General features: G+C 45.9%; 1 protein-coding gene across 1 annotated transcript in view; it reads left to right on the top strand.

Annotated features, from left to right (window-relative positions):
• The window catches only part of LOC311321382 (low density lipoprotein receptor adapter protein 1-B), a gene marked incomplete at both ends in the record, with an annotated part of 40,387 nt that extends 26,942 nt beyond the window's left edge, over window positions 1-13,445 (top strand). Inside the window, 6 exons of the mRNA XM_084453353.1 lie at window positions 5,424-5,538; window positions 5,897-5,969; window positions 6,123-6,206; window positions 7,328-7,455; window positions 8,310-8,344; window positions 13,340-13,445. Coding sequence (XP_084309479.1) covers window positions 5,424-5,538; window positions 5,897-5,969; window positions 6,123-6,206; window positions 7,328-7,455; window positions 8,310-8,344; window positions 13,340-13,445 — 541 coding nt within the window. The remainder of the gene's footprint in view (window positions 1-5,423; window positions 5,539-5,896; window positions 5,970-6,122; window positions 6,207-7,327; window positions 7,456-8,309; window positions 8,345-13,339) is intronic.
• Between the last annotated feature and the right edge of the window lie 967 nt (window positions 13,446-14,412).

Below are 14,412 nucleotides of genomic sequence, written 5' to 3'. Positions count from 1 at the left end.
CTTCACCTTCTCTTCTTTTGTTGTTTTACCGTTTGATCTATTTATGTGCCAAGGTAGAGGGATGGTTTGTGTGTGTGTGTGCGTGTGTGTGCGATCGGTTGTTGTGAGGGGGAGGTGTTTACAGTATGTGTGTGTGAGCGCGAGTGTGTGTTTGTGTGTGTGTGTATGATGATGATGATGTCTGTGTAGTGTGAGCAGGACATGTTTGGTACAGTATTGCTGCATTGTTACAGTACAGTAGGTGGAGAGCTTTGTGCCCCAGTCCAAACCCTGTCTTTGTGACCTTACCATGTCTAGATATGGACCTTTCAATTCCTCCCATTGACAATGAATGGGGGGGATTTTTCGCACCTGAGCCTAACAACAAAAAATGAATGGAGGTGAATGGCCGGCCGTGTTTAGATGGCTCGTGGACCCACACCCCATGATTCGGAACCACTCCAAAATGTAATGGGTTCTAAGTTGGAACATGCTACACCCCTCCGCCGAGTTTCATGAAAATCACTCTGGTAGTTTGTGCGTAATCCTGCAGAACGAACCAACCAACCGACCACCACACGCCACCTTTGCGCCGTTGCTGGGGCGGAGGTAATAAGTCAGTCTTTAGACCGCTCTTAAACGAGCCCAGAGTCTGTGGTGCCCTCAGATTGTCAGCGAGGGTCTTCTGAAGGTGGGCTGTTAGCTGAGCAAAAGGCCACCGTCTCCCATAGAGCACAGCTTAGTCCCGGCGGCATGGACAAGCAGGAGGGGTTTTATGCCCCAAATAGCTCATTAGGCCCATGATGCAGTGGGATAGCTCGTTTTCTGTTGTTGAAGCGTTTTGGGAAATCAATTGTAGTTTTTTTATTTACAATTACGTTTGTCTAGCGAGTCATTTGGTGTATCTCAAATTGGAGGCAAAAATCGAAACCTGTTCTTGAACGGAAGCCAATGGTATGAAGCACAGTGTTATGAACATTACAGTATGTAATGCATTTGATTGATGGGTGGACCGTGAACGATTTTATGCTCCAGCAGGCAGAATTGGCTTTGCACCAATAAAGATATTTTGCAGGCTTAGTGAATATTAACTCCCCCCCGACACACACACACACACGCACATACACACACGCACGTACCGTACACACACACACACACACACACACATGCACACATTCACACACGCATGCGCGCACACACACACACACACACACACACACACTATAAGCAAAGGCATCCGGGCATGACAAGAAGGAACCACCGGGCATGCCCTTGTCACGCGCTGGAGGGCTCAATGAATGCGGTCACTTCTGTGACGAGCGCGGGTCCAGACCGGACAGATCAGTGGTCAGAGATGTGTTCACTCCGGCGCTGAGGTGGCCGTGCCCAGAGAAAATACCATTCTGATGCTGAAATGGGATTTTTATTCCATGTGTCACACGGAGGTAATGCGAATGTCAAATGTGTTGAGTAGAAAGATTGCTGTACTTTGACAGAATTAATTGAAAAGTGTGTGTGTGTGTGTGTGTGCGCGCGCGTGTGCGTGCGTGTGCGTGCGGTTGAGAATATGAAAAAATCCCAGTAATAAAGATGTTAATGCCTTCTTTACTACCTAGAAGTAGGCCACACTGTCCAAGGGTTCAGCCTACATGAACAGACAGCACCTAGAGGTCGATTACTGTAATTGGTACAGTATAGGTCAAATGGCTAAGTGGTTGCTAGTCTCAATGCCAGACCCATGAGAATTCTTTCGCTGATACACTTATGTACAGTAAGCTACCCTAACTATGTTACTGCATGCTGTGGGGGGGGGGGGGTCTTGGGTAGCCCTATTTGGGTCATGTCTCTGAGATGGCCGCCAGCAACAGTTATCTATCCGAGGGAAAGATCTGAGCGCTGGTTATTTCGCGCTTGTTGTTTTGATAATTGACGGAGGCCCTTTTGAAGTGGTGCAGAAAATGGCCGCCCTCTGTTGGGTACCTGTGGTGCATAGGTTAGCGTGGTGGGCATACAGTACACAAATTTATACAACACCCCCTCCTCCCCCCGCAAGATTCATAGATAATTCATTATTCTACTGCTCTCTCTAATCCTCCCCCTTCTCTCTCTCTCTCTCTCTCTCCAACACGCTCTCTTTCTTTTTGATCTCGTACGTTGAAAGTGGTCAATCGTCTGATTGTGAACCTTCAGATGGGAATTGAGCTGAATCAAACAGACTGAGTAAAAATGGTACAAACGATGGTTTTTGGTTCTGTTTTTGGCATTTAAGAATGTCTTTGCTTCCAATTTTTAATTTGTGCGCTTGCTCACACTCATATTGTACCTCCTTCCTTTACCAACCCTATTTTGTGTGTGTGTGTGTGTGTGTGTGTGCGCGTGTGTGTGTGTGTGTACTGAGTGTGTGTGTACTGCGTGTGTGTGTGTGTGTACTGCGTGTGCGTTTGTGTGTGTACTGCGTGTGTGTGTGCACCTACACTTGTGCATATCGTGTGTCTGGATAACCGGACTCATCCTCCTCTGTTCTTGGGAGCCTTGCTCAGACAAACAGCTCAGCCCTGTCAGATACCTGTCGGATCACACTCCAACATTTGGACTAATTGGACTCTGTGACAGTGATGCTCAGGGCTGCAGGAGCTACAAGCTGAGGAAAACACACACACACAGAAGCAGCGTTGTTTTACCTCAACATTCAACCTGAAATAGGCCCTCCGAATATCATCCACACCTCCTTTTGAAGACTTGGATGACTGCAGGTTACTTTTAATAAAGGGTTTATATCGAACACAGAACAACCGTGAAGAGGATAAGATACGCCACTGCTTCTCTTTTGTAAAAAAACAACTGCTAACCGCTAACGGAGAGCCTAATGTCTTTAGCGCTGTCTGCTACCACTGTTTGTAATCAGGCTTGTAATATTGAAACGATAGTCTCCTTCAGGGGTGTTACATCAAATTAGTCATTTAGCTGACGCTTTTATCCAAAGCGACATACAATAATTGCATTTAACGTAGGGAAAGCCAATCTATTACTGCTTGCCAGAACTCACAAGTGCATCTCCTTTCTAAAACAAGTGACTAAGAGCATAATCTAGTGCTGAAGGCAAAGTGCGAGAATAGCGCACTAAAATACAATGGGTGCTTAAGAGGGAGGATTGTGGTAGTACTTCTTCAAGAGATGAGTGACGAAAGATGGGCAGTGACTCTGCTTTCCTGATGTCAGTGGGCAGTTCGCTCCGCCACTGCCTTTTATCATCCGAGAAACATCATCCCTTCCTCTCCCTAGAGAATGCCAAGAAACTGACTCAAGCCTTCGTACTCTCACGATTAGATTATTGCCCTGCACTTTATACAGGTCTGCCAAAAACAACTATTGCTCAGCTGCAACTTATTCAAAACTCGGCTGCACAAATTCTTAGTAAAACCAGGAAGAGAGACCATATTACACCTATTACTAGCATCTTTGCACTGGCTCCCAGTAGCAATGAGGATACATTTTCAAATGATTTTACTTGTGTTTAAAGCTTTTGACTGGACTAACACCTTCCTACCTGTCAGACTGCCTGTCTGAGTGTGTTCCATACTGGAACATACCTCCCCCCATTGTATTTGATCTTACTTATTTTATGTTTTTATTGTGTTTTTTGTGTGTTTATTTTTTATTATTGATGTTTTGCTTTTAATGTCTCTTTTATAATTCACTTTACTTTAACTATTTCTCAATTATGTTTTTGTTTTTAATGTCTCTTTTGTAAAGCACTTTGAACTGCGTTTTATGTCACTAAAGGTGCTCTATAAATACTTATTATTATTGTTATTATTATTATTATTATTATTATTATTATTATCATTATCATTATTATTATCATCTATTCTTAGCCACACCCAACAGGGACATTGTTCCAGGAATCACTTAAACCTCATTCTACATGAGGACCTCGTAAGTCAATACCACTTCCTACGGCCCACTTAAAAGATGACAGTCCCAGTGCATGCTGGTCTTTCTGAGCGCTGCTGTTCAATGGGGGGAAAACCTGCAAGCTGAGTGGCTTGTCTGGCTTCGGATAAATGGCTTTTAGATAACCGTAAAAAAAAACAACCACACACACACACACAAGCCATGGCCTTCATCAGACTTGCTGACAGTTGGATTTGGTGAAAGTCAGATATTTGTCCAGATATCGATTTCATGCTTGGCTGTGATCGAGAATGAGGTCTGTAGTTTATTATATTAAGACGTCAATACTACTGTAGCATGTTTCTATTTGTGGGGGGTAGAAGCCCAGCTATATATACACGTCCGTGCCACAAAGGAAGTGCTCAAGTATGGTTTCAGTTTGCTGGGGAAACAATTGTGGTTGAACGTTTAGTTAGGCGAGTAACTTCCTTTCAGTGTCAGAGGAAAACAAAGATAAATCATACTGTAACTGTTAAACGCTGCATCATGGTGCGGAACACGACCCACGTCTGCCAATTAATAATTGTATATACTGTACAGTAACTGATTGTATTGAATTACAATCATCAGTAATCGGCATTATAGCTTCTTGAAGAATATCACCACAGCTCAGTTAAGAGTGCATGAGTTTTTGAACATCTTTCTCAGGGGTCAGCAACCTTTACTATCAAAAGAGCCATTTTTGGACAAATAAATAAATTAAAAATCTGACTGGAGGCACAGAACGTTTGAGTCCTGTGTTTCCCCTAGATTTTGGTTTCTTGCCTGGTGGTGCTGTAGCACCCTGGGGGGACACATTAGAGGGAGGGGGTTCTGGGGGTCCTCCACCTGGACATTATGAGCAACAAACACTTCATTTCCTGCATTCTGGTGAATTTTTATGCACCAATTTCTGCTGGGACAATGATGAATGTTAAAATGTAAAAAAACAACAACAATTGTTTCCATACTTTTTTTTGTCAAAGCCAGGAAGCCACCTGATATATCTGAACGTAGCATATGAAGCAGCTCATGTATCTGAACGTAGCTTATGAAGCAGCTCTCATGCACGGTGTTCGTTTGCCTTCAGTCTGCTGATGCCCATCTGCGGTTCACGATTTGCATATTATTCATGACCTTGCCTCTGCGAATGCATATGCAACAAGTTGGGGACAGCAGAGGAGTCATTACTAGCAGAATATCTTACTGTACTCGCCCACAGTAGGGTCACCCACAGTGATGAATGAGGTCGGGTGCACGGCTACGACAGCTAACCTGGAACAAAGAGTAATTGTGAATCCCATTAAAAGTGACACACTGCAAAAGTTAATAATGAAATCTGAATGTGTAATGACTTAACTTCCTCTTCCTTGCTTTCTTTCTTATCCACTTCTTGAGACGCAGTGTTTCAGCTGATGTGATTAATTGCGTCATTAACTCTGGTAACTTGCTGTATGCTGCAGACCCATTGCATGATGGTAGTTGTATTTTTTCCCTCTTTCCTATCGCAGGATATCCTACTGCACAGCGGATAAAACCCAGGACAAGGTCTTTGCCTACGTTTCCCAGAGTCAGTGCAGTGAGACGCTGGAGTGCCACGCCTTCCTCTGCCAGAAGAGGAAAATAGTGGGTTCAAACTCTGACTCCTGTGTTGTTGTTTTTAAATCGCACAATGCTTTCCAGCTGATTACATGTGTAGCTCTGTTTGATAACACTATACAGAATCATATTCCTCCATCAAGATCAATATAACTTACTATTTGGAAGTATATTCCAGACCTCTCAAAATACATTTCAAAATGAGTAGTTTTAGGTATAGGCCTACTGTAAATGGGTAATTCAGTTTCCCTAGTGTTTCTACCTCTCAGGCAAAACCACATTCATTTGTACAGCTAATGCACAGTATGTGGTGGCTGGCGCCATCTTGTGGTGACTTTATGTACTTCATTGTTCTCTGAAGCTCCTAGTTCTGTTGTTTTTCCAGGCCCAGGCTGTGACGCTGACCGTGGCTCAGGCCTTCAAAGTAGCGCTGGACCTCTGGGAGATCGCTCAGGAAGGTAGATTATCTTATTTTCCAACGTCTTTGAACTGAAATTGAAACAACCCTTTGTGTCTTTTGGGGTTAAGTGTAGAGCTTTGTGTCCTTGGTGAAATTGGAACTGTTGTGTCCTTGGTCAGAGGTCAGAGGTCAGACTCTTCTCTTTCCTCAGACAAAAACAAGAAGGCCAGGACCTGCTGCTCGTGCTCCGTCAGCGATGGACAGACAGAGACCTCAAACACACACTGTGTCTCAGGTAACTAGACTTATCTTTGTGTTTTTAGGGGCCGCATCCGGTGGCCAATCCAAGTGCTCCTGTCTGTCTTCGTCAGGGACGGACAGCGTTGGAGATCTGTTCTTCTGCATGTGTTTTGTATTGGGTTCTTGAGGAGTATTGGGTTCTTGCGAACACAGGGAGAACACTCAAGAACACTTCCCTCAGTGTCTGGGAAAAATACCATTATTTAACAGTAAAAAAACAAAACAACATGGACAATTGAAGAGTTGCAGATCTGAAAATGATTCCTTAGCCAGCGGCATTTACGTTTTTTTTACAACTCCGAATGTTGTGCCCTGCTTTATACTGCATGGTCCCAACATGCAGGATCCCTGTCAGACCAATAGATGGCGCCACTGACAGCTCCGTATAACGTTACCACATGACCTTTTCAATATGCGCTGCTAATAAGGTTATATTTAACAGGCAGCCCTCCACTTATTTCTAGTGGAGTGATTCATTTTCCATCCTCGAGGCTAGAACCTTCCGCAATTATGACAAGTCACTCAGCATTAGTGCAGTGCTGTATATGGACATCCAGCTCGGTAGTAGCTGTCGAGAATAATGATATCAACGACCTTGACACCTAAGTGCTCAAAGACTTTGCAGGTCAGCTCCAGTCCTGCAGGGCCGAACTTGTCTGTGTCTTCACCTGCTAATGAACCACACACAGCGGCACAGGAGGGGAGAGCTGTTCTCCCTCTCCTCTCCCCTCTGCTCCTCTCCCCTCCGCTCCTCTCCTCTCCCAGTGGGGGCCGGCTGGCCTGACTAGAGGTGTGAGGTCTGAGAGTCTCTTATGTCGCCCCCGAGGCACCCAGACTGGAACACGAAACGTTTTTGGGTGACTTGGATCCCGCCTGCGCCGGTTGGGAGTGCAGTGATGGCTACGGGCTTGAGTTCCTCCTCTGCTACAAGAGTGGTTTCAAAGGGATGAAATATAGCTCTTAATCTCTCTCTCTCTCTCTCTCTCTCTCTCTCTCTCTCTCTCCCCCCCCCTCTCTCTCTCTCTCTCGTCCTCCCTCTACTTTGTCCATTTTTCTCTCTCTCTCAAATCTCTTTCTCCTTCCCTCAATCCCCCCCCCCCCCCCCCCCCCCCTCAGACCCAGAGAGACACCCTGCCCAGGGGGTGGAGGAGGAGCAGAGACGGCCGTATCTGTCCACTTCGCTCAGCTCGCCCTCGCCGTGCAACAACCCCGCCAGGAGACGGCCAATCAAACACGACTCCTGGGTAGGTCGCGACCCCGACTCTCAGATGGACATAATTAGCAGACCTAACACGGCAAAACTCCATTTCCCTACTCTTCCACACGGAGACTTTTTTTGGCTAAAATAAGCGATGCTGGCGCATTATAATTTGACCCCTATTATGCTTTGAGTCCAAAAGTGTTTAATAGGAGTTCTTTATTTTGCGCCATGGTTTCATGGTTGTCGCTATTGACACAACAACGTGCACGTGCAGATAGCCAACACTAGGTGGCACCCTTGCATTCACAATGTTTTCATTGCACTCTCCTAGGGCGCACATGTTTTACAACCAGGGGTAGGCTAGGTGGATGGGGTTTTCCCCCTTATAACTAAACTGTTGGCCTCAAGGCAAACATTTTGTCTACTGGGGCGACCCCGGGGTTCAAAATATGTGTTGCTCCTCCCACTATCTCTGCTCTGTGTTAAACGCCTCCACTGGTGTGCTCCTTGACTTGGTGTGTTTTAATGAAGCAGGACTTCCTTACCTAGTCCACATGAACATGATTATGAAGTCTTTTTATCTCTCTCTCTATTGATTTAATTTAAAAGAATTTTGTCGTTTGTACTCCTAACACGTATTCCTGCAATACCCAGCTGCTCAGAGCAGAGTTGGGATGTTGATGTGAACCCAGAGGGTAGAACAGTATCTGGAGTGTACACTCGTGGTTTGATTTAAAGGGTCTAGATGGTATAGATGTTGCCGGGAAGATGTGCTGTGAATATCTATGGTGTTCAAGCGCACACAGCCCAGTGTGATTGTGTCTCAACATGTTGTCTCTGGTGTTCAAGCACACACAGCCCAGTTTGATTGTCTCAACATGTCGTCTCAATCCACAGGACGTGGAGGATGGCCTCGATGATGCCTTCTCAAGGTAAACTTTGCATTTGTGTGTGTTTGTGTGCGTGTGAGAGAGGGAGAGAGAGATAGAAAGATATGCACACGCACACAGTCGTGTGTGAGGGTGTGGGTGTGTGTGTGTGTGTCTGTGGGGGTGGGGGGGTGTGCGTGTGTGTGTGTTTGTGTGTGAGAGAGAGAGATGGAGAGAGAGATATGCGCATGCCCACAGTCTGGTGTGTGTGTGTGTGTGTGTGTGTGTGTGTGTGTGTGTGAGAGAGAGAGAGATGCGCATGCGCAATATCTCTCTCTCTCTCTCTCACACACACACACATGCACACCCCGACACACCAACTGACAGTGCAGACAGGATGCTGAAAGAGCAGATGGCAATCTATGTGCCATAAATATCAATGTACGCCTTCCTAATCTGTCATGGAGCCCACTCTAGCATATTGGCAGAAGTGCAGGCTAAGCTAACTGAGATGGAGGTGGTGGGTTAAGGCGCTTGTTACATGCTAACCGCTGTAGAAAGTGCTGGTCAGGTACTTGGGTATTGAGTAGGATGTGTTGTTTACATTTGATTTTGGAGTCTCAGAAAGTACACTTTGATACAGTAGATGTTAAATGTGCTGTATAGTTTAGATAACATTTTTATGGACGCACCGCACTCAAATATCCCAACGCACACATACGCACACACTTGGATACACATTGCACTTTTTACTTTTACTTACTTTTTGTATTGTTTTTTTCTCAGCGTATCCTTTGTTTGCACTAGCATTTTGTTGGCTCTTGCTCACTCACTGTCCTGTCTCGTCCCGGCACCCTGTCTGTTGTTTCAACGTTATGCTCCACGACCGAACGCAAATTCCTAGTACAGTATGTTGAACAACTGCACGGCAATAAAACAAATTCTGATTGTGATTTATGTAGACAAATCATAAAAATAAAAAGACTAGTGAGCCAATAGCATTAGGACTCCTGACCACTCTCGACAAAGATAACACGTGGCACCAACTTCATAATGCTGTTGGCATCGTAATCTCAGACAGAGATGCACACAACATTCATTTAGGATGCGGGGGGCGGCGGCGCTATCTCAATGATCTTACCGAATTAGATAAAGGCAAAGTCTATAGCCCTTTGCGATGCAATCGAAGCAATTGGCCTACTTGGTGAGTACACAAGTGCAGCACATTGCCCATCTCTTCGTCTGTAAGCTCTTCAAAGTGAGACTTATTCTGTAAATGACTGCTATTTAGGGTGCCTTTAAGGTCCCTTCTCTTAGCAACGAAGCTGGGGTCCTTTGAGGCGGTCCTAGTGCTTGGGCTGTTTGAGAGTTGGAGCAGGTGTGAGATCGATTCATCCCATACGCGTACGTACTGCAGATCGGTTCTAGTTGGCTGGGTTATGGATTCAGCGTCGCAGTATTCCACGCAGGTGTGTGGCCATTTGCTTTTTTTATTTATTTATTTTGTATCCATTAACCATAGAGTGTATCCATTAAGCTGAACCATAGTGGAGGATCATGGGACTTGTGCAGATACTGCAGATACGTTGATAGTGGCTGGGTTAAAGCCCCGATAGACACACTGGAACAACGATATAATGTGCCCACACTGAAAAATATATATAATACTGCGCGCACACTCACACACACACACACTTTTATATCTTTCATGCGTGTTCACATTTGACAAATTCTTGAAAACAAACAATAAATGCACAAGCATTTGTTTTCAGTTCACGGATACAGGAAGCAACATCTCCATATATGGTGACTGCTAATTGTCGCGGACATCGACCTGCAAGCCCTCACAACTAGTCTGTGAACTTTAGCTCCTACATATTACCAGACATATCGGTAACCTCCTATACCTGTTACCACACGCGCACACACACACACACACACACACACACACACACACACAGTATACACACATATAAACACACACACACACACACACACAGTATACACACATATAAACATGCACGCACACACACACACACAAACGGTACACACATATAAACGCGCACACATACGCAGCACACACACACACACACACACACACAGTATACACACACACACACATACACAGTATACACACACAAAAACACACACACACACACACAGCACACACACACACAAACACAGCACTCCGCTTTCCTCTTCTCCAGATATAATCAGCTAATGTGCGTGTTGAGTCCTGGAGCGCAACATTAATCCAGCCTCAACTCTGAGGAGCGCTGAGGAACGTCTCCTCCTCACATTAAAGACGTGACAGCTCATTAGAGCTCCAAACGCCCCCGGCCGAGCGACCGCACGCCGGCTCAGGACCGGATGAGGACCGGATGATATGGTTGTCGAAAACGGATGACGGGGGGGCAGGTAGAAACAAGACAAGTGTAGCGAATGCATGTCTGGAGACCAAGGGTGTGTGCGTGTGTGTGTTGGGGGGTTGTGACATGTACTATATAAGTACGTGTAGGTAGTTATGAGACTAGTAGTGTAGCATACTGTACTTAAGTTTATTTGTTTATTTGTCAGGGACGGTGTACATTAAAGAAATATTATATATAATGTGTATATATATATATATATATATATATACAATATGCAAGTGTAGAATGTGTTTTTCTCTCACTGATTTTGTTGCAACTACTGTATTGTACAAGACACGATTAGTAGTTGCTGTCTCTCCTCCAGCTCTCTCTCTCTCTCTCTCTCTCTCTCACACACACTCTCTCTCTCTCTCTCTCTCTCTCTCTCTCTCTCTCTCACATGCACACTGCCTAAGACGCACATACAGCACACACACACACACACAAACAAACACACACACACAGAAGCTGCTGCGTCTCTAAACGGCCCGCTCCATTCATTTTCCAAAGAACACCCAGCAGCGCTCTTAAAGGGCGTGATCAATCACCGGCCCTCGCGGACCGGCGGATCTCTCTCTTTGTTTTCCAGATTGATCCTTCATTACAGAGCGATCTCACAATGACTTCTGCCACGTCGGTACAGACGGGCGGGTGTTTAGGTCCAGTCTCCCCCCCAAAAAAAAGTCCGGTTCTGAAAACGTACGTCGTGTCTCCAGAAAAAAAGCAGAAGTCATCGCTATTGTGTCAGAGTTATCGCTCCCATCACACACACTGACTTTTAATATTGAAGTAGTTGAACTGGATAAATGGTCACCTCTCAACAGTGAGAAGTTAGTGCGTTTGCCTGTCTTTGCTTGGTTGGTTGAATAATTCAACCCGATATAAAATGTGGATGTTCTCACGGCTTTTGAAATTCGAACTTGCTCGTTCATTATAAAACATGTCCTCATTTACCGCAGACTGAGTATAGGGTCAGGCCTAGACTCTAGATCTTTTATTAAAGCAACAAAGTGTCCGCCGGTCAGTGCCTTGCTGTTGCCGTTCGGAGTGGTCAGTGTGTGTTCTGTCTCTTCAACCTGGTCTGCAGCACTATGGAGGTGGAGATGGACACGGGTAAGTGTGGTGAGATGAACATTGCATGCTGTTATTTTGGCATAAGTGTGCAGTTAAGGGCTCATCCATCACTCACTCACCATGTTAGCCTTTAGCGTTGTTCATAATTCATTAGCTGGGCGAACCAAATTGACAAAGAGCCTCAAGCAGATGGTTGACTGCAAAAAAAAAAGAGGAATTTAGGGCGTCATAGGGCGGCTCTGGAGGTAGAACGGGTCGTCCGATGAGCGTAGGGGCCGGCGGTTCGAATCCCGGCTCCTCCTGACGACACGTCGAGTGTGATCGGGCAAAGACACTGAACCCTAAATTGCTCCCCAGCGAGCAGGCTAACACCTTGCATGGCAGCTGCCGCCATTGGTGTGTGAATGTATGGGTGAATGAGAGGCCTTCATCGTATAGCGCTTTGGATCAAAGCACTATATAAGCGCATTTCCCATCATAGAATTACATAATCAAGTGATCTGAAAGTAGCAGTGGATGATTTGTGAGTGATTGAAACTACGGGATTGTGGGCTGCGATTTACATGCACCTGTGCACGGTATGCTATTGTAGCCTACTGTACATGTCCAGAACATGCTAGATACAGTAGTCTATTATGGAAGGTCTTGGTTATTTCTGTCCATGTGTGCTTGAGTAAATCCATTACAACAAGACTTTCTATGTCCATTTAGTTATACGTCATTTGCTTCCTCACTGTGTGTGGCCTGTAGCTTTTAAGGTTGGCTATCTGTCCTCTGCTGATTGTGAGCAGGGCAGGGTGCCTCTCCAGAGGGCGTTCTGTAACCCCACCCTCACACACACACACACACACACACCCACCCACATCGTACGTCCATCGCTCAAACACACCCTCCCTCCCCTGTCTGCCATTAACTCGTTTTTCTGCCTTTCATCCGTTCCATCCTGTCCTGCCCTCTTTGATCCTGGCGGCGCACTTATCGGTGCCCTCCTCCATTCCCCCCCCCCTCTTTCTCCTTGTTCTCTCTCTGACCTTCCATTCTCTCTCTCCCTCTCTCTCTCCCTCTCTCTCTCTCTCCCCCTCTCCCTCTCCCTCCCCTCTCTCTCTCTCTCTCTCTCTCCCTCTCCCTCTCTCAAACACAAAGTCCCCTCTCTTTCTCTGTGTGTGTCTCACTATCTCTCTGTCTTTCAGTATTATACTGTACCTCTCTCTGTCTCCCTGTCCATGTCTCCTCCTGTCCTCTCTCTGTCCTCTCTTTCTCTCGCTCCCTCCGTCCATGTCTCCTTCTATCCTCCTCTCTCTGCCTCTCTTTCTCCGTCTTCCTGTCCATGCCTCCTCCTACCTCCCCCCCCTCTCTGTCTCTCTCTTCCTCTCTCTCTCTCTATCTCTTTCTCTCTCTCTGTCTCTGTCTCTCTCTCTCTCTCTCCGTCTCCGTCTCTGTCTCTCTCTCTCTCTCTGCCTCTTTCTCCGTCTTCCTGTCCATGCCTCCTCCTACCCCCCCCCCCCCTCTCTCTCACTCTCTCTCTCTCTCTGTCTCCGTCTCTGTCTCAGTTGTAGTATTGTCTCTGTTTCAGACTTGCAGAGTCCCGGTCCAGATCGTGCTCTGAGGATGCAGCTCTGAGTCCCCTGGAGACCCAACTAGACGACCTCATGTCCCTGACCAGCGACGACTCGGACTGACACACCCCAACAGCAGGCCATCCCAACACACCTCGGTCCCCCGCAAAAACCAGGGACACCTGACTTCCAAAAACACACAAAAGCCGGCCCGGAGGACCGCTCGTCGTCTCACGGTTCTCACAATCAACCTGAAAGACTGACCTTTCCGACTACCTTCGAAAAAAAAAACACAACCGTTGGGAGATTTTATTGTGAAAATGGACAACAGTTTCTGTACTCTGACAACCCATGACCCCCCCCCCCCTCCCCCCAAAACCAATGTCCTGTCTAATAACCACCAACCGGTTCGATTCCCGGCTCCTCCTGTCCACCTGTTGAAGTGTCCTTGAGCAAGACGTCACGCCGAGCCCCAAATTGCTCCCAATGAGCAGACGAGCGCCTCGCACGGCAGCTGGCCAACATTGTTGTGTGAACGAGAGGCCATTGTAAAGCACTTTGTGTGGAAAGGTCGAAAGGCGTAAGTGCGGCCAATTTACCCCTGACTGACACAAAATGAGATCCTCAGAAAAAAAACACATTCCTGTATGACATAATTTAATATACTTCCTACAGAATTGAAAATGATTTTTGAACTATTATAACTTCAATAGACACTTGTGTGAGCCTTCTTAATTCCATCCACTTTAATGATTTTACATCCACTTGAAACCGAAATGCTCAGTCATAATCGGCAGGCCTAACTGCTTATAACAAAAACCGTCAAATCAGCGCTGTTATTTGAAGGTATCTGTTGTTGCACTATCACAATGAGGTGGCCAGTTATGCAAATTGGGGACTTTAATGTAGGTATTTTTCAATTCAAAGTCATTGCCCGGTGCCAACCAAAATGTAATGTGTGTCAAACAACCATCTACTTCTCCCATTATACCTTTCAGGACTTATTAACTGTCTGGAACATTCCAACAATAACCCTGTCAGATGAGAAGACCTGCACAACATTCAACATCCCTTTAATGAACCAAAACCT

Source organism: Borostomias antarcticus, assembly GCF_949987555.1.
Source record: "Borostomias antarcticus genome assembly, chromosome: 19".
In the NCBI taxonomy this organism is placed as follows: Eukaryota; Metazoa; Chordata; class Actinopteri; order Stomiiformes; family Stomiidae; genus Borostomias; species Borostomias antarcticus.
The sequence above is the reverse complement of the archived record's forward strand: the minus strand, read 5'-3'. Positions and strand labels throughout refer to the sequence as shown.